Genomic DNA, 21564 nt, shown 5'->3' with positions numbered 1-21564 from the left:
GTCCAATGCACATGAATTGTGCAAGAATGGGCCTTCCTTCCCAGGGCTGCTCGCATCGCCTTTGCTCTGGCCCGGAGCTGCCTTTCCACCTTCCCACACTTCCCAGAGGCCTGGAGTGGCTGGGGTGGTGCAGAACACCTGTATCATTGCCATAGTGACAACACAAGCATCTCATCCTCAGCCACTCAGCCCCTGTGTATGGAAATTAACCCACCATCTTTTTGGGTTAATTTGCATACTAACTCCTGATTGGCTGGGGTGGGCATCTTGAAGATATGGTCAATTTGCATCTTTCTCTTTTTTTAGTGTAGGTGACCTTCATTTTTGCTGTAACATAAAACTGCTCTAAAAATAGATATGTTTTTAAAAAACTCACCTGTGAATGAACATAATGAAGAAGGACACTTCAAAGTGTATTGCTCAATTAAGGCCATAAGAGAGTATTAACAGCACCTGGCTGAACACACTGTATTCTGATGACAAGTTCCTCTACATCAGTGAGTATTAACAGCATCCCAACTAGAAAGACAAATAATGCTTTTCCAAAAGATCTCCAGGAGAAAGGAGGGTCCTGATCATGCTTCAGGAGCAGTGACATCAGTCACCAGTCTACACTTGCTTCCATCCAATGGAGTCCACAGGCACCCTGACTCTTCCAGTGGGGTTAAAGTTTAAGATGAGTTTCATGGAAACTTTCTTAACAAAACCCTGATCTTGTAGAGTTTCTGTAGTAGTGTTTCCCACAAGTTTTCACTAGAGGAAGAACTAACCAGTGGGAAAGACATAACCTGGACACCATGCTACTCTTTTTCATAAAGTAGGAAATGAAATGAGTGAACAGCACACAGCTTCATGCCACATCTGAATACTCAACCTGTTCCTCTTCATTTCCAAAACTAGGAGGAGAGATTTTTCAACTTGGGCCTTGAAGAGAAAAAAAGTCAGTCACCCTAACTCATATTTTCAGAAGTAACTACTGATTAGATAATTAGCTGATAGAAACTAAGAATCATTCTCACAACTGGCAGACATCACCATGTAATTTATCCTCCAAATTGGGATGCCTTTTGAGAGTGAAAAGGTCCTCTGTTATTTCGTTACTGGGAAAAATTTCCCCTTTACATCTAATTAAAATCAATCCTGCTGTATCTAGGGGTAGAATAAGAAGAAATAAATCCAAATAGAGCTAGCAAGGAATTCTGCATTTATTGTTGGTTCTCATTATTTATGGTAGTTATCCTACATAATAAAAGCTTAATATGCAAATTGACTGAACTGTGGAAGGACCGGTAGAATGACCAGTCGCTATGACACACACTGACCACCAGGGGGTAGATGCTCAATGCAGGAGCTGCCCCCAGCCTGCAGGCCCCAGGCCAGCCAATGAGGGTGCCAGTGGGGGTCTCTAATTACCCTGCCGGTTACCCTACAGAAGGAGGCGACAAGCAGCTGCAACAGTGGGACAGGCAAGTGGGTGGCACCAAGCTGGCCAAAATGGGTGCCAGCAGGGGCCTCCAATTGCTCCGCTGGTCACCCCATAGATTGGCCCTGATTGCCAGCCAGGCCTAGGGATCCTACCCATGCATGAATTTCGTGCACCGGGCCTCTCACGTTTTATAAAGTTACTAGAGGCCTGGTGCATGAATTCATGCATCACTGGGGTCCCTTGGCCTGGCCTGAAGAATCAGGCTGAAACCGGCTCTTTAACATCCCCTAAGAGGTCCCAGATTGTGAGAGAGTGCAGGCCAAGCTAAAGGACACCACTGGTGCACAATCAGGGCCAGGGAGGGACATGGAAGGTTAACTTCCATGACAGAGTTAATATGCAAAATAGCTTGCTGGGGAAAGCCCCTTGGTAATCAGTGAACATCATAGCAACTGGTTGACCAGTCAACTGTCCCCTGGTGATCATAGCAAGTGGTTGAGCAGCCTTAGCATATCATTAACATATTATGCTTTGATTGGTTGAATGGATGGCTGGACAACCGACACTTAGCACATTAGGCTTTTATTATATAGGATTGTTAACACTGAAATTCTGGAGGCTGAACCATTGCTCATAGTGGAAACACAGGGTTAGGCTCCTACAAGCCTTTGATCACAGCATTTTCATCAACGGATCAATGCATAACCTTGTTTTATGTGTGGTATTTGTTTGTTTGTTTTTTAAATCTATAGGTGACACTGACTTTAAATTTGTTTTAATTGATCTTTACAGAGAGAGGAAGTGAGAGGGATAGAAACATTGATGAGAGAAACATCATCGATTGGCTGTATCCTGTGCTCACCCCCTACAGGCATCCAAGCCCAAAACCTGAACATGTGCCCTGACCTGGATCCAACCATGACCTCTTGGTTCATGGGTCAACCCTCAACCACTGGGCCACATTGGCCAGGCTATATGTGTTTTTGTTTACAGACATTTTATTTAATACTATGGTTGATTCCTTAGCATTGAACTCATGGCCAACAGCACTGTAATTGTGGCCTGACCAAACCTTATCTAACACACACATTTTCTCCATGAGGCACATCACAGCCTTCCTGCTCTTAGAAACTCAAGACAGCATTTCAATGCTATGCTTGGGGACCATTTTGAATAGCAAAATCACCACCAGGAAAAAAAAAAAAAAAATCCACAAAAAGGTGGCATTAAATAGAATGCACGTCTGAATGCAAAAGCACAGCAAGTATTGATTTAAGGATTATAAATAAATTTTAGTGGTAGGCAAATTCACAAATACGGAATGCACAGATGAGGAGTAGCAACATCGTATGTCACTCACAAAGGTGTCCAGTCCTGCAGCAGGAGAACAGAGCCTTCAACACCTGAGTGCAGGTCCCCACTCAGAGCCACAACTTATCTTACCTCCCTTTGAGCTTTCCTTTCTCATTTATAAAGTAATAATGCCCAAACCTTCTCTTCTTTCAGTCAAATAATAGTAATTCCAGTAACGTTTCATCCTGCGTTTTGTTTTCCATTGCTAACCATTGTTCATTACAGTCTTTTCAGAGCAGTGGTTCTCAACCTTTCTAATGCCGCGACCTTTTAATATAGTTTCTCATGTTGTGGTGACCCCCAACCATAAAATTATTTTCGTTGCTACTTCATAACTGTAATTGTGAAAGGGGTCGCGACCCACAGGTTGAGAACCGCTGCTGTAGAGCCTAAGACCATCGGGAAAACACAGATATTTACATTAAGATTCATGGCAGTAGCAAAATTATGAAGTTGCAACGAAAATAATTTTATGGTGGGGGATCACCACAACATGAGGAATTGTATTAAAGGGTCACAGCATTAGAAAGGTTGAGAATCACTGCTTTAGAGCAAACATGTCAAACTCAGGGCCCATGGGCTGTATGCCTTTTATTTGGCCCGTTAGCCTTTGAGTTTGACATGCTTGCTTTAGAGTGAAGTTACCATAGTTCTTAGATGCTACTGTGTCAGACAAAATATAGCAACCTGGTTCCCATCTCACTGCAGCAAATCAGTCATCTGTGGGCACACTTACTCTTCTCAGGATCTTAAATGTTTACTCCCATGACAGAGAAAAGATGCAGAATAATGTATATGGTCAGCACGCTACTTTCTTAAAAAGGTAGAACAATAAGAAACCACTTGTGCTGGCCTGTATTTGCATAAGGAGATTCCAAAAGGAAAAACAAGACATCTAATACATTAACAGAAGGTAAGGGGGATAGGAGGGTGAGCAGGACATCTCACAGTGTAAGTGTATGCCCTCTGACAGTGTTTGCACGTTTAAGTCATATAAATATATAACTCACTATTGACTTTTCCCTAAGCTAGATAGTATCCAAATCCCAGGACTTATAAATAATTCAGAGGCAAGGAAATCGAAGAATTATGCATTCAAACTAGAAGAATGTTTAGCATTTTGAGCCATGACATAATCCAAGCTGTTATTCTTTAAATAAAGATCTCCGTATTATAAATTATCATTTCACTACATTGCAGAAATGTTGGTTTATTAAGCTCAATTCCATCCATCCCAGTTGCTCCTTTAATGAAGTTACTTGAAATTATAAAATAACAACATATGACTACTATGGTAGTTCTGTATGTAGTGAGAGACTAGACCGAACTATATTTGAATTAAAACATCTATTAAAGACCCCTAATCCTATGAGATTAATCTGAGGAGAGAGCATCTGAGGAAAGTAGGGGAAGTAAGGGTTAGTGGAAGGTCACTTCCCTAGTTCCGGAAGCCAGGCCGAGGTCCTGTTTCATGGAGAACCCAGTAAGTCAGGCACCTGTTGAGTGTATGTCTACCAAGGATCTTGCATCTCATGTTCACTGTTATATTTCCAATGTCTGCTACACAGTAGCTGCTGTATACCTTATGCTGCAAAAAAACCAAAACAAAACAAAACAAAAAAACCCAAACCAACTCACCCACAATAATTTATCAAAAAATAAGATTCAAGAAAAATCTCATATTTAGAGCAATGACTATCTCCCCAAGAAAATAGATTTCATAATTCATGTAAAACTACTTATTTAAAGTTCCTGAATTACAAAATATTATGTAGAAGAATCCTTGGCTCATTTGAGGAGTATTGAATAAAAAAAAAAAGTTTTTTTTTTTTGTTTTTTTTTTTTTTTTTTAGGATACTTAGTGTTGCCCTAGCCGGTTTGGCTCAATGGATAGAGCGTCAGCCTGCAAACTGAAAGGTCCCAGTTTCGATTCCGGTCAAGGGCATATGCCCGGTTTATGGGCTCAATCACCACTTGGGGACTTGCAGGAGGCAGCTGATCCATGATTCTCTCTCATCATGGATGTTTCTATCTCTCTCTCCCTCTTCCTTCCTCTCTGAAATCAATAAAATATATCAAAAAAGAAAAAGAAAAAAGATAGCCAGTGTTATTCTTCATTTAAGACTCTGGCTCTTTGCAGAGTAAAGGAAAAATAACTAGTTATGGTGCATGACAATGGCATGGTAGGTGACTGTATTTAAACCACCATACTGTGTATGCAGAGCACACCGCAAACCAGCTGTACTGGGGCCCGTCGCACTGCATAGCCTTTGGCAGAGTTGGAAATTTTCACCATGCCTATGTATTATTTTGGGCGGTGGTGGGCGGGACCTCTCGCCCACTGTTTCTTGGACCCAAGCCCAGCCCGGTGGCCTGCTCCAGATGAACCCACAGCGGGCCGCGCCCTGACGGGGATGCACACAGCTCACCCGGGAAGCTGCAGGCATTTCACATGGACCGGAGCGGGGTTCCTGGACACAGCCCACGTTCACCCTGTCGAACACGGCCTGCAACTCAATCCCAAGCTTGTTAAAAGAAACGCATCCACTGCGATTATTAAAATGTTACAGCACGTTTTCCTCCAACATGGTGTTCACTGTTCCCGGGAGGAAAGGAGAAGCCAGCTCTGCCTCCGGAGCCCCTGGCCCAGCTGGTTTTCATAGCCGAGATGTTCACGCTCAGAAAACCACTTTCACATATTAGCCTGCCATTAGTAGGTTATTCACATCTCTACTGGAGCCAATCTTTCTCATATTAAAAAATAAAATCCTGGCAATGTGTTTTTCATTTTTCGTACCATTCCTAAAGGGTTCTTGCCACATCCAGGCCCTAATGGAAGTCAGACTCTGCACCTAAGGTATCGCTTGCTTGGAAAGCCCACCCTCTGTGAGACCAACTTCCCAAGTTCATATACCACGGGGAGAATGTCTAGAAAAAGCACTGGTGGGAATCAGTAATTCTCCTGCGAGCGCTGGTGATAGCTTCACCGCAGGCATGGACCTCAGCGCCCTGGGGTTTAGATTCTGTGGTTATTCTGATCAAGGTCAGCTCGTGGAAAGCTCACTTAGCTGCTGACATGCAGGGGAATGAAACCATCTGCCTAAGACGAGACGCGATTCCTTGCTCCAGCCTCAGGACAGAGAAATGCGATCAATAAAAACCGAGTTTTCAAGTTAGGAATTCGCTTATGCCAGGAAAGTCTGCGATAAAACAGGCCAACGCAAGCCAACGTTTCTCCAGTTGGAACAGCTGAGTTTCCAAGTAGAAGGTGCTTCAAAGAGCCCAGAAGAATGTGTTAGTGTACATCGTGAAGGGGAAGGGTGTTTGGAGTCTAAATAATGACACATTTCCCCCTCTCATTTGGAAAGGATACTTAGCAAGCAAAAAGCAAAAAAGTCAACTAGTGTGCACTTCTCAGCAATGTCTACAAAAGGATATCCTGATCTCTGAGTTTATTAATACGTTGGTGAGATGATATTCTGATATTCTAGATTAATAAAATTACACTCCTATCACAAAAGCTGTTTTGTGGACGTAAACAGGATACTGCCCAGGAAGACCGAAAAAGAAAAAGGAATAAAGGGCTAAGCAAAGGTTCACACAGGAGGCATTTGATTAGAGTGACTCCAGGGGCGGCAGGAACACAGGCAAGGGAACCAAACTCTTCGCCCCTATATGACCTGTTTTAAAACCCATAAAATGTGAATTTTCAAATAACTCTACCAGATATCTAAAACGAAAGGAAAGATGGCCAAATATGTTATATAAAATTTTTTAAAAGCCCTCTTAAACATCTTCAAGTTAATGCTACGTTAGCGAAATCCAAGAGAATAATTTCGTGGCTTAATCATTCCTGCTGTCTTTTCAATGGAATGGACTCAAGCAAGGTTTCTACTTGAGAAAATGGCTATCCACTTTATATGTTTTCTTGGAAAACATCTTCTTCCTGGCAGATTTTTCAAAGATATCTACGTGCACGCACAAATGCAAATGAAAATGTGTCTAACGAAGTGTTGGGCATTGAATCTACACAAGAAGCAGGAGGAGAAGAAGTGGGTGTTACATGACAGGGCGACCTCGGCGACAAGCACAAACACAGCTATTGTGCCCTGTTCTGGTCGTTCATATCACTCTTCTCCGCCAGGAAAGAAATTCCAATGAGCTCCCGATACACAGACAGTCTTCTTGCCACAGAGGTCCCTTTGTCTGAATCCCCCACAAGTGACAAGGTCAATCTTAGCCAATCTTGACATTTCTATGGAACCTTTCCACCACATTTTTTTTCCCCCCAAGTTCAAATCATTTCCCGAAACCTTTTGGAAATCCAAAGAAAACTCTGCATAGATAAAGTATCAGCTAAGTCCTTGAACAAATACCATTCACAATTTTTTTTTCTCAACACATTTTTCTATAAATATACTTATAAAATCCAAAGTGTCAAGGTTGGTATGATTTAATCCACATCCTTGAAAAAAATAAACCCGAGGATTTGATAAGAATATACTGAATTAATGTTTAAAACAGTATTCACCTGTCTTCTCAGTATACAGAAAGTATTTTCAGAATTTTTAAAGAAAATCGTGTTTTCACAGGTTTTACAAGAAATTTATATTTTAAAAAATTAAAATTTTGTGCTGTGAGGTTGCTGAGTATTTCCATTACCACATAAGGAATGAAGAATTCTCTCATTTAAGTCATAAGAAAAATTTGCAAACTCATTTTCTATGAAAGTTTATTTTGGAAATATTCATTTTTTTTCCCAGAAGCAGCAGCAGAAAACTATCATCTGAATTCAGTCAGCATATTCAAAAATTTTTCTTCCTCAAATCAATATAAAAGTAATTTAAGGAGTTCAAGATAAACTACTTGGATGTCCTTTTAATTTTACTGTATTGTTGCATGCTAGGGTGTCTGATTATATAGGAACCATAGGACACTTTTATAATCAATGAGCTTCTGCAACACTTCCCCCATGGAGACACAATCCGAGACTGCATATGCTAAAGACACTGGACAGCATCCCTCGCTTGGGGAACAATAGCCACAGGGAAATGACAGGCCGATGACAGGCCTATGATGTCTATGCATGGCCCAGGGCTGTGTCAGAAAAGTAGCTGCTCTTTGCTTGTAAGATCTCGACATTTTCCGAGGTCCCAACATTCAAAATGAGACAAAAGTCTAATCACTCTCTGTGACTAGCTCCATGGGTGATGTATATCACAAAGAGTGAGTCCTAATAATTTCCCAGATGGGTAATCCCTAGAAGAGGCCTAAAATGAAATTGAGCTCTTTACACTGAATCTGAACTGCACTTTTAAAAAAACAAAAAAACTACACTAATAAAAGAGAAATATGCAAATTGACCATACCTCCGTGGCACACATCAGCTAATCGGCAGTGAGTATGAAAATTAACCCAACAAAGTTGGTGGGTTAAATTTGCACACACAGGCTCAGAGTGGCTGGGAAGGAAGGCCTATTCTTGCACAAATCTTCATGCAATGGGCCTCTAGTGTGTGTGTGTGTGTGTGTGTGTGTGTGTGTGTGTATGTATTTGAGCCCTAGTCGGTTTGGCTCAGTGGATAGATTATTGGCCTGCAGACTGAAGGATTCTGAGTTTGATTCCAGTCAAAGGTATCTCCACAGCAGGCTCAATGCAGGGGCGAATGCAGGAGGCAACCAGTCAATGTGTCTCTCTCACATCAATGTTTCTCTCTCTTGCTGTCTCTTCTCTCTAAAAAATCAATGGAAAAATATCCTTGGGAAAATATGTTCAAATAAGAATAAAAAAACCTCACTAGTTTCCATTCTGTTTAAATGAAAGAATGAATGAGTGAATGAAGCAAATTCACATCATTAATTTGGGTCTAAGTCTCCTGAGCTGCAAAAGAAAAATGCTGGTACTTGACAAAATGCTATATATAGGATTAAATCAGATGAAATAAGAACTGTTGGAAAAAAGACAAAATTGATGCCCAGATGCTAATAATTAACGCATGACAATTAGAGGTAACAGCCCAGGATCAACAAGTAATCAACAAGCTTAGAAGAGCTTGCTTTTGAACGTTAATTCATCAACCATGTGCCTTGCGCTTAAATCAAGTGCTAGATTTAACTTGGCTAGACCACAAAGTTTACATTGAAATCTTTTCCATCGGCCAGAAAAACTGTGTGGTCCTGCTTGTTTAACTCACAACTGGCAGAGTCAAAAACCCATGTAATGGCTCAAAATCCACAGCTGAAAATGCAATGCAGATGAAATGCTGCAACTAAGCCCCAGCCATTGTTTCTTTTTCCACAAAATTCTACCCTCGTTGAAGATTGATAACAGCTCACAGACTACAGTTGGTAACACTTTTATCTGCCCCAACCAGGGTCATTATCCAAGTCGAAATCTCCATGTTAACAACTCGGAATCCATGGGCTCTTGGAGTTTGCAAAAGCAATGCAAAAAAAAGAAGGCAAAAGAGCATGTAGTAGCCCCACACGTCTGCAAAAAATAACCAGAACAGCGTAACTGGCAGCTGGAGCATGTCTGGGTCTATTGCGAAGCACGGGTCCAAGGATTCTACCACTCCAAGGCAAACACCAGACAGGGAACAAGGAAACAGCTCAGACTTCAGTGCTAACCTAAAACACAACTCCCAAACCTTAGGCCGAGAAAAGAATCCATTTATTTTTATTCCATTCCAAGTCAAAATAAAGACGATTGCTACAAAGTTGTAAAACATTCCCATGCACATTACTGTGCTGGAATCTATGGACAGCAAGACCTGTCCTTTGACCTCCTCTTGGACCAATGCCGGCAGAGATAGACAGAGAGGGGACGTACGTACAAAAGCCAAGAAATACAAAACTCAGAGCCATTTCAGAAGGTCAGGCACAGATGATCAAAATGATAGCAATAATATCAATAAAATCCCCGCTAGGTGAGAGCTTAGGTAGTGTTATGTAGTAGGTACTGTACATGTTATTATCTCATTTAATTCTCCTAACAACCTAGGAGATTAGCTAAAATTTCATCCCCATTAGATAACATGGAGAAACTAAGGTTTAGAATGAATAAGCACTTGTCTATCCTGTTACTGAAAGAGAGATAGTTTTTGAAATTTGAGGTTTTATAACCTTCAGCTTATTGTTTCCTGCAAAACTCAAGAATGATGATTACTATAATGTACTTATTTGAACGTAAATAGTACTGATAAAAATGATAAAATGTTACATAATTCCAATGATGCCAATCACCATTTGCTAAAAATAGGGCAAAGGGTGCACGGGTAGCTGACTACCGGTGCTCCAAAGGGAAGCGGGGCAGAAGGTTCCAGGTGCCCACAGTCACTATATCCCTATTCCCTGCCCAGCACGCCCTTCCGTGCTGGGCCCAGGCCCTCAGGGTCAGAGGTCATCTATCTTGCCTTCAGCTGGGGTGGACCTGGGAGCCATCCATCTGTGTAAAACTGAGGACTTCTCCAGCAGGCTTTCTGTGTTTTGTCACTCCTTTATCCCATCTTCCTTATCGACTCTGCAGCTTCCAGAAATTCAGGCTTTTTAAAAAATATATATTTTTATTAATTTTTTACAGAGAGTAAGGGAGAGCAACAGAGAGTTAAAAACATCAATGAGAGAGAAACATCGATCAGCTGCCACCTGCACACACCCCTCACTGGGGATGTGCCCGCAACCATAGTACATGCTCTTGGCCGGAATCAAACCTCGGACCTTTAAGTCCTCAGGCCGACGCTTGATCCACTGAGCCAAACCAGTTTCGGCGAAATTCAGGCTATCAAATCTTTCTTGGTGTTCTTCACTCCCAGTTTGAACTTTCTTGGATTGTCTGAAAGTGTTACCGAGCACCCAGGTTTCAGATTCCCAAATGTTGTTGCTGGTGTGTGTGTGTGTGTGTGTGTGTGTGTGTGTGTATGTAATATCACTCTATTACAAGCCCTCTCTCTTCTCTTTACTCTCTTCTCTCTTCTCTCTCTCCCTCTCCCTCTCCCTCCCTTTTGCGTTTGTGCATTGACTTTCCCGTCACTTCTCAGTGGCTTCCGAAGGGAATGAATGCAAAGTCATCTTTCATTGGCGGTATCTCCCTTGCCAAGCCTTCGGATCCCCCCACTGCTTTCCTGCAATCTTGACTGAAAATACTGCACCTATTATTAAGACGCCTGTGGAATTTATTCCTTTCCCTGAAATGATACAGAAGTAACTACTTATTTCTTTGACTTCAGTCTGGGTCATGGGTAAAAGCTGAACCATGTGGACTAAAATGCCCCCCGTTATTAGAGGGGACTTGCTCGTGAACTTCTTTGTCCGCTCATCTCAGGAAAGAGAAAAGAGACAAGGAATGTCATAAAAGCATTAATAGCTTTTGGAAGCCACCGTCTTTTAACCGTCAGCAGAAGATATTTCGGTTTTAGGAAGAATAAAGCTTCTTTGCTGTAGTAAGAGAAACAATTGCTTTATTCACCAAAGATTCTGTGGTAAACACACTGAATATCGAGTATGGAAGGAACAGTTGCGGATGAAAAAATAATGGGAACGGCCATGGCTTCGAGGCAAAAAATTAAACAGGTTCCACAATGTAAACAGTCCCATGTTCTCTGGCCTAGTTCAACTTAAAAGGTCTTCCTTTAAAAATTCACAATTAAGAATCTGTCAGGAAGAATAAAGTGCTAATATTAGTTTTGTAAAACTGCTGAAGGTTTATTGTGAAGGCCTTCAAGTTTAGCATGGCACTTATCAAACAGAAAACACACTTCACCAGGCAGCTATGCTGCGTCATTATTTGAGTAAAGGGTCGTTCTGTTGTAATAGGAAGGCATTTCATAAAACAATAGTAAAGCGTGTGCATTCAAAGCGGTATTTAGTATCCTGTGATATTCCAGTTTTAATGTAATCTGTTTAAAGTTGGGGGGACAAAATCTTCAGGAGAAGCCAATGTTGGGTGAGGCCCATTCGGAACGCGCACTATTACTGCAATCCACTCTTCCACACCGAGCGGACACTAGAGACTGTGGCATCATCTTTAAGATCCTCATCTTATGTGGGGGACAAATTCAGTTCCTCGGGACACAAAGCATAGTGAAGGATATATATATATGTGTGTGTGTATATATATATATATATATATATATATATATATAAAATTGATTTTTTTTTTTTTTTTTTACAGAGAGGAAGAGAGAGGGATAGACAGTTAGAAACATCAATGAGAGAGAAACATTGATCAGCGGCCTCTTGCACACCCCCTAACTGGTGGTGTGCCCGAAACCAAGATACATGCCCTTGACCGGAATCGAACCCGGGACCCTTCAGTCTGCAGGCTGACACTCTATCCACTGAGCCAAAGTGGTTTCGGCAGTGAAGGATATTTTTATTTCACTTGGTGGAAACTGAAGGCAAGCATAGTTTTAGCTTTCTATTACTTTCCCAAGAAATACCAATGTTTCAACTGTAACATGGGATAAAGGAAAACAAACATCATGCAAAGTCCTTTTGCTTTATATTTTTATAGGTCATAATATGAAATTATATATAAATTATTCTGAATGAGCATAGATATATGAAGCAGAACACACAAAAAAGAATAATCCAAGGATATATACAAATATGCAAAACATACACTACCTATGGTGTTTAGTTATGAATTAAGCCTACTCACTTCCAAACCAGTTAGCTAATACTCCTTTCACATGGGATGCTTAGGCTTTCAAGACTTCTTTGGTCCTTAAAAGACAGGGATATCGTGAGTTCAGGGAGATTTCATAAGTTTGAGTGACAGCACAGTTAACACAGTTAACACCTCCATATGGTGGTAGGAAGTAGGTCCAGATTTGGGAGATCAGTATGACATTGATCTAAGACCGTGGTTGGCAAACTGTGGCTCGAGAGCCACATGCGGCTCTTTGGCCCCTTGAGTGTGGCTCTTCCACAAAATACCATGGCCTGGGCGAGTCTATTTTGAAGAAGTGGCGTTAGAAGAAGTTTAAGTTTAAAAAATTTGGCTCTCAAAAGAAATTTCAATCATTGTACTGTTGATATTTGGTTCTGTTGACTAATGAGTCTGCCAACCACTGGCCTAAGACATACTAATATTGCCCACATTATAGGATCTAGCTCTACTCATCCCATGAAAAAGAAAACAAGGGTACAAATACAGCTACCTGCTTAATTACGCCTTTATCTATTGATTTTTTATTTTAAAATATATTTTTACTGATTTCAGAGAGGAAGGGAGAGGGAGGGATAACGGTAAACATCAATGATGAGAAAGAATCATCGGTAGGCTGCACGCTCCACACTGGGGATCAATTCCGAAACCCAGGCATGTGCCTGACTGGGAATTGAACCATGACCTCCTGGGTTCACAGGCTGATGCTTACCCATTGAGCTACACTGGCCGGGCCCCAATTACACCTTTAAAGAGGGTTACAAAGAAAACAGTTGCCAGGCCCATGGCACTGACCGGGAGGACAACAGGGCATTCGAGAGAGAAGGAAGCCTCGATTATGGAGAGGCTTTGAGAGAAGTCCATGCAGTTCTTATCCTATTTACTTCATTTCTGCTCCAACCCATAGGGTCCTCAAGTATTTCTGGGCCAAAATTCTGACCTTGGTTTCTCTCTCTTTTGTTTTACTCTATGCATGCATCTCAAGGAGGGCACTACCCGTCTTTGGGTGGGACCACTCATGCTCATGTGGGACTGCTGTGCCAACTGCAGGGATCCTGCTACCTCTGGCCCCCACTGACTAATGCCAGTAAGACCACCAAGTCACTGGAGCAACCCAATATGCATTTCCCAGTGCCCATAAGGAGTAAATACAGCCACCGCCACTTAAAAACCAGTGCTGCAAGCTCTAGCATCTCATGGAGAGCCACCCCTATGACTCAAACCCTACACCTCCAGTCAAGATTTTTCTCTAATCTCCTTCCCCTCAGGCTTCACAATCACTTCAAACCTGCCCCAAACTGAATTTCTCATCTCTCTCACGAAGCCCCAACCTGTCTCTCTTCTATCCTGGCCCATACAACCACCATCCACAGTCAGCAAGAAACCTGGCAGGCGGGCAAAACTCCTCCCCTTTTCTCATCAAGTCCTCAGGATTCTATGCTCTCAACATCCCTCAAGTCCTTTCTTTCCAACTCCTATCAGGTTCCCATCATCTCTGGGTGCGTTTCTGGAATGGCCTCTGATCTTTCACCATCTTCAGAGCCTCTCTTATGCCTTAGGTTTGACAGTTACCTTCCAGTCCACCACCTCAGTGCCCTGTTTAGTGCCGCAATGTTTCCACACAGCCTCAGCAGGACACACAGAGGCCTTCGCCGTCCTCAGCTCTGATTCCCACCAGGGCCCTTAAGCCCATAACCTCCAGCCAGAGCCAATGGACCTGCTGATTTCGGGAGATGTGCCCTGCATTGGGGTGCTTCTGCACAGACGCTGGGAATGTCCCACTGGCCACCACTGGCCGCTGGGGACCAACAACCACTGGGCAGATGCCATCAGCTAATATGCCCTAGAACCCAGGCACCTTGTAGAAAGGGAGGTTCCATAGTATTGACTGAAAGGAGCAATTTTTTTAAAAATATATATTTTATTGATTTAAAGAGGAAGGGAGAGGGAGAGAGAGATAGAAACATCAATGATGAGAGAGAATCATTGATTGGCTGCCTCCTGGATGCTCCCTACTGGGGTTCTAGCCTGCAACTCGGGCATGTGCCCTTGGCTAGAATCAAACCTGGAACCCTTCAGTCCACAGGCCGACAGTCTATCCATTGAGCCAAACCAGCTAGGGCAAGGAGCAATTCTTTATAAAAAAAAAAAAATTTTTTTTTGGACCTGTCACTGATACACACACACACACACCAGAATCAGAATTATCTCGTCCTTATTGTCTCCATAAAAGTACTTCTTGGTGTTATTTATGGCCAATAAAGAGCCTGAACTACCATAAAGGGGATCTGATGCCACACTGTTAAGTTGATTGTTGAGCATGTTCTGACCTCAACCAACACTAAATATCCTAGCGCCTAGAGCTACCATTTCTCATTAGGTAACAGGAACATAGCATTTAACGAGCCATGCTTAATCAGTAATACCCCATCCAGACACTGACCATTTGTTTTACTCAAGATTCTGTTTGACATTTCTTAGGACTGGAAACTCTGTTGTGGGCAGCACATTAAATAGTTATCACTTGAGAGTCATTCTTGGAGACTGAACGCTGGAAATTCAACCAACAGGCATTACATAATAAATGGGCTTTGCCAACATTCTGAGCACTTTAAATTTTTAAAAGGCTATATCTGAGTGTTTCAGATACGTAAATGGCTTTTCAAACTGAATTAAATAAACGTGTGCACTATGTTATTATAAAACAGACATAAGATTATCATGAAGAAGCAGATTCTTGTTGAAATATAACAGAAATTAAATATCACACAGGCAGCTATCCAAATTACAACATTACATTTCAAGTAAAAAACAAAACAAAAATGCAAAGAAAAGAATATTTCTTTATTTACTTTTTAATGGAGGATGAAAAGTTTCTGAGTTTGCTTTCAATTAAAAAAAAGAAAAAAAAATGGTCCAGAATAGCCCCTTTCCTATAAGCTACCACAGAAATGAAAATGTGCTTAATAAAAGCATAAAATATTTAAATTTTATAAATGATTAAAATTAAAGTAAAATGTAAATCTATTAATTTAAATGAAATGACTTGTTTCATCCAGGGTCAACCAATTGTGAATTTTTTAATACATTTTTTTATAGTTAAGAAATGATCTGGCCTGGCCAGTGTGCTCAATGGTTACGCACTGGCCCATGAACCAGGAAGTCACGGTTTGATTCCCAGTCAGGACACATGCCTGGGTTGAGGGCCCAATCCCGGGGGGGAGAGGGGGATCGTTCAGGAGGCAACTGATTGATGTTTTTCTCTCATCCACGTTTCCATCTCTCTATCCCTCTCCCTTCTTCTAAAAATGCAACAAAAATATATTTTAAAAAAATGATCTGGAGAAGTAGCAACCTGACTGAGGTTAACCAATCACCAAAAGAAGCGACTGCTGGAACCCAGGCCCCTTCTGAACCATGCTGACACACAGGCAGTACTGTCAAGGCCCAAAGGTTTAAGGAAGCATCCTCAAGTCAAGAGACCTGTTGTTACTTAATAACCAGAATTTACCAAAAGCTTTCTCTGGAGTCATTAAGACACTGCGAGAAGCTGACCAATGGTCACATGATTCAAGGCACAATTCCACACTGGAGTAGAAACATGCCATGAGGGTTTTCGGAAAACATTTCTATTTTAAAATCATGACTTGCAATTTGCAGTTATCAAAACAGTAATAATTCTTCATAGTGATGTAGCTGATTTGGAAGCTTTGTTTTCCTTCAATGAAGTGCAAGTTATAATGGAAGAGGCTCACTTTGAAATCTAAATACCTTTGGGAAGAGGAGCACACCATGTAAGGGAGAAAATAAAGCTTCGTTTCTTTTACCCAAACTGGCAAGACAACCCTGGCTGGTGTGGCTCAGTTGGTCCCATGCAACAAGGTTGCTGGTTCGATTCTTGGTCTGGGCACATGTCCAGGTTGTGGGCTCAATCCCTAGTGGGGGGCGTTCAAGAGGTAGCTGATTAATGGTACTCTCTCACATTGATATTTCTCTCTCTCCCCCTCTCTCTCACTCAAATCAATAAAAATATATATATATATTTTTAAAAAAACTGGCAAGACTAGTATCAAAAGCACCAATGGGTGGACCACAAGCAACAGAAAAAGCTTCTGAAAGAGAATTTCCCAGCACCACCTCCGCCCCCCCCGCCCTGCCACACACACACACCACAGGCACACGGTTCCCTCAGGCCCAGCAGGTCCTCCAAATGTGTATTTTAAGTATCCATGTCAATAACAAGATTGCCAGGATCTTTTCTGGTGCCAGAATCTGTGCCACTGTCATGAAACATTTGGAGATCTCAGTGATCGGACCTCAAATTTCATCTCTTTGCAGTAGCCCCACCTCGCGTGCTGATCAGTTTAGCATGGATGTTCAACCTTAGAGCTCAAAACAAAAGTGCACCTGGCACCTAGTGACTGAGCCAGCAGGCATACATGAAGGCACTATCGTGACTGCTTGGCTCCTCTCTGAAGTGACAGAAGAGGAATGTTCGGATTCACAAGGAATATGCACACCAGGGCAGCACCAGTTTTTGTCCATCCTAAAGACTGTCCGACTTGTAGGCCTTCTATTTACGAAAAAAATTAGGCACAAAGCAGGTATTTAAAAGGTACCCTTACAAGTAAGAAGGCTTGAAGCTTAAGCTTTATTAGTTGTACAGTAAGTCCAACTTTGACCGAACCACATAAAATTGCTGATATTCAGTCCATAACCAGCAAGCAGCTTTGTATGGTTCGCTTTAGTGACCTTCTGGTTGCAGTACAGGCTGTACAGTTTGCTAAGAAGCACATAAAAGCTCAATGCTGGTAGACCGCGTTCCTGCACTCATGAAAAATGATACCGAAAACTCTCCCAGCAGCGCTTCTGAAATGCTAAATACGGAAAACCTATAGATATCACTATGGTCATTATAAACACATTTCAAAAATAATGTTTTATGTGGACAAAATAGTAATATGTGAACAAACACAAGAACATGAAGATGTAAACAAAATCATTACTGTATTTGCTTGGTATGATTGTTAGTTCCTTTTTTTTCTTTCCCAACTAATGCTGTCACATCATTGGCATAATTGAAAAGGAAAAGAGTGAGCAGAATGAGGGAAGAGAAGGAATGACAAGACCTTAGATAACACAGTCTGCTGTGACAATTAATTACACATTTAGCATCTGTCTCTGTGTCAACAGCCTGAAACATATCTTTAAATTTATTTCAAAGAATAAAGATAAAAGCCAATTGAGTAGATGATACATTTTATGTCTACAAATGCCTTCCTTTTGAGATAACACAGGTGACTGTTAGTAAACAATGTGTTGGCATGACCAAAGGCAAATAAATAAAGGGAACTTACTTTTTGCTTGCCTCACAGACATCTGTAATATTGGAGAAAAGATGATGACTCTCTGTTTTGGTCATTGTGTCGCTCAGTTCTTTAGAATTTTTAAACATTCGTATCAGGATCTCCAAGCTGAGCAAATATGAATGTTCAGAGGATATAACTTCAAAGATGGCCTGGTAAGGAGGAAAAAGAAATATATTATTAATTCTATTAACTGAAGAACTAACTATAACTCCCATAATCCTGCATATAAGGATGAATATAATATCTTGAAAAGTACAAAAAGATATGCATGAAGAAAACTGTATTACACCTGGCCAGTGTGGCTCGTGGTTGAGTATCGAGCCATGCACCAAGAGGTCACCGGTTCAATTCCCAGTCAGGACACAAGTCAGCATGCAAGCTCATCCCCAGTTTCTCTCTCGTTGATGTTTCTATCTCTCTCTCTCAAAACACACACACACACACAATAAGAGCATATTTACAAAAAAATAATAATAAAGAAAACTGTATCACCACACTACTGTCTTTATATAAGGCACTTATACCCAAATCTTGAGAGAGAGAGAGAGAGTCACTGCCCATAGGGTAAATAAGAAACAATGAAATCATCGCTTGTATAACGAGATTGCATTCTGAGGTCATACTTTGCCAAGGGGTAGGATCTATGTCAGGAAGCTAGGGCATGTGATAAAATCTCCCTCCGTGTGACACTAATTAATCTTTGGGGTCGTCTCCTGCAGCCCTGCTTTTAAAGCATGTTGCTCTGGGACAATAAAGATGTTCGGACATCACTTAGGATTCAGAGAAAAATTTGTTTCACAAATACAGTCCTCTCGGTCTCTTTGGGACCTTTCTCTACCTACGTTTGAATCTGAATCATCTGCAGTCAAGGACAGCAAACATTCTGGGTGTGTTAAGAGAGCATGACTGCACCTACCCTCAAAAGGCTCTTGACCGCCTCAGGAATTCTTTTATATCAACTCATCCATATTGAAAGCAATTCTGTCTGTTCAACAGGCCACCACCTCTGCTCTTGTCAGCGTCTCAAGAAGGAGCAAAGGGCCCTCTGCAGAAACTCTTGGTGGCAGGTATACAGTGGTTTTCCTGATAAGCATTCATTCATGATGAAATGCCAACCCACTAAGGTGGATGAACATTAGTGCCCTAGGTAAGGAATTCATCTAGCCCCTTAACAAAAATCAACTTCAGGCCCTCCAAGAATGACAACACAGGGGAAATTCCTCCTTAGGGAGGGATCCTGGACATCCTGAGATTCACGTCCTTCCTGGAGACCTCCCTAGTAACCCTGCCATCATCACCTTGCCCTCCGGGGCTCCTCCCTGCAAGCCCTTGCTCAGAAGATTCTTCCCAAGAAGCCCTGTGCTGCTGCTAAGGCTGGATGGGAGCAGGGGAGGCTGGGCAGGTAGAGGCCTGGCTACTGGTGGGTGGGCCATATTTGTAAGTCAGATTAGTGGTGCCAATCTCAATATGCATCTCTCTGTTCAGCATCCATAAGCTTTTAGGGAAATCTTTCTTCAATGCCCTGCTCTAGCCTTGGTTGTGCTCAGGGATTTAAGTGATATAAATTCTAAAGAGTAAAGAGTAGGCACATTAGGCGTCTCACTGAACCTGTTTCTTATGTAATTCTATAACACAATGATCATATGATTATCCCCAGGAAGAGCAATGCCTACTAAAGAAAATTGTCACTTTCTAGTCAAAACTAAGGGACTTCAGGTTGTTAATGGATACGACTTAAAATATTTTAAAAATTAAAGACTTTTATAATCAAATCCAAAATATGAATATCTGAACAAAAAGATAAAATGAACTGTACAGAATAGGTCACAGGAAAAGATGAATAAGTGGTACTTGCATATAATAGGGTTAATGTAATTGATAAAACACCTGCAACAGAGCCATTAACTACTTAAAAGCAAATCAGGTTACCCCTGCTAAAAATAGGTACATAGGAATAGAAAGAAGCCATAAAGGTAGAGTTGCTGCTGTCACACTTTTTTTCATATCGCAAATCTGAATAAATATTTTCAAAATATAAGGAAAACAGAATAGCTCCCAATAGAAAGAGATTAAAAAAAACAGAAATGTTCAAATGGAATTAGGATTCTGGAGAAGCTCTTGAATTTGTCCACAGGGAAAGAGAAACATTGTTTATATCACAATGCTAACAATAAAGGAAAAAATATGTCACCTATGGTCTATCATTTGGAAAGGTAGTACTGCCTGGCCAGTGTAGCTCAATGGTTAAGCATCAACCTATGAACCAGGAGGTGACGGTTTGATTCCTAGTCAGGGCACATAACCTGGGTGGTGGGCTCAGTTGCCCAGTGCAGGGCATGCAGGAGGCAGCCAATCAATGGTTCTCTCTCACCATTGATGTTTGAATATCTCTCTCCCACTCCCGGCCTTTCTGAAATAGATAAAAATTTATTTTTTTAAAAGGTGGTCTGCCCTAACTGTTTTGGCTCAGTGGACAGAGTATTGGCCCTCAGACTGAAGGGTCCTGGTTTCGATTCCGGTAAAGGGCATGTACCTTGGTGGCAGGTTCCCTGGCCCTGGTCCGGGGGCGTGCAGGAGGCAACCAATCGATGTGTCTCTTGCACATCAATGTTTCTTTCTGTTTCTCCCTTTCCCTTCCACTCTCTCTAAAAATCAACGGAAAAATATCCTCGGGTGAGCATTAACAAAAAAAGAAAAAAGGTGGTCTGAATGAGTGATCTAGATTAATACACATTAACATTGATAAATCTCAAAAACAATGTTGAACGTAAAAAGTAACCAAAAGTATGTTCAGACTCATAATCATTTATCTATGTTTTAACACACACACACACACACACACATATACACACCAGTACATGTATATAAATCTATAGAACACATTAAAAAATACCGATTTAAAAATACTGATTGGACAGTTATATAATTCATAATTATAGTTGCCTCTGGGGTTGGGAATAGGACTGAGAATGAAAATACAGGATTTCTACTTTATTGAAAGTCTTATTTTCTTTACTTTTAAAAAAATGAAGAAAAATTACAAATATAACTTAATTCTCAGTGATGGTTATACCAATATTATAACTTTAAAAAATGGCAATATAATGTGCCCTTATATTATTGTATTACTCCATGCCAATGAAATAAGGATGTAACATGACCTTTGTAAGATTAATTCATATGCATGTATATGCATAAATTTATATAAATATGCATAAAACAGGTAGAAAATGCTTTGATACCTTCATAGTATTATCACAACAAGCAATTTTCTTAAACTTCAGTTACTTAAACTTCAAGTTGTAAAACCCTATTGTTATGTTTTATTTTTTAATAAGTGAAGTTTTATTTTGGCATAATTTTAAATTTACAGAAATATCGGAAAGTGGGCTCGGAGTTCCTGTGTCTCCTTCACCCAGCTTCCCCTAGCCAGGGTACCTCACATAGCCAGAGTACGTTACATTTAGTCTACAAACAAATGTACATACTTTATTCAGATTTCACCAGTTTTTTCACTAACGTCCTTTTTCCTTCCAGTTTAAATACCTGGACTAGGTATTTAAATGTTTTTAAATGAACGTCAGGATGTTTTAAAATATTCTTTCCTGGGAGGTTATGAGCAGCTTCATTTGACAGTGATCACATATGTCTTCTGTAATTTTATTCCTCCCATGCCTGTATTTATTTCACACATTTGCAAAGCAAAGCACTTGAGCAATTGCACACAGTAGGTGGAAGCATATGCAC

The 21564-nt window shown here is 41.1% G+C and overlaps 1 protein-coding gene across 2 annotated transcripts in view; it reads right to left on the bottom strand.

Moving 5' to 3' along the window:
• Positions 1–21564, bottom strand: part of ARHGEF26 (Rho guanine nucleotide exchange factor 26) — a 120115-nt gene that overhangs the window by 68255 nt on the left and 30296 nt on the right. For both annotated transcript variants that reach the window (XM_084873853.1, XM_084873854.1), the window contains one exon: positions 17806–17966. In XM_084873853.1, coding sequence (XP_084729979.1) covers positions 17806–17966 — 161 coding nt within the window. The remainder of the gene's footprint in view (positions 1–17805; positions 17967–21564) is intronic.

Source organism: Pipistrellus hanaki (assembly GCF_964339955.1).
Source record: "Pipistrellus hanaki genome assembly, chromosome: 2".
Taxonomy (NCBI): domain Eukaryota; kingdom Metazoa; phylum Chordata; class Mammalia; order Chiroptera; family Vespertilionidae; genus Pipistrellus; species Pipistrellus hanaki.
Note: the sequence above shows the minus strand (reverse complement) of the source record. Positions and strands in the feature narration are given on the sequence as shown.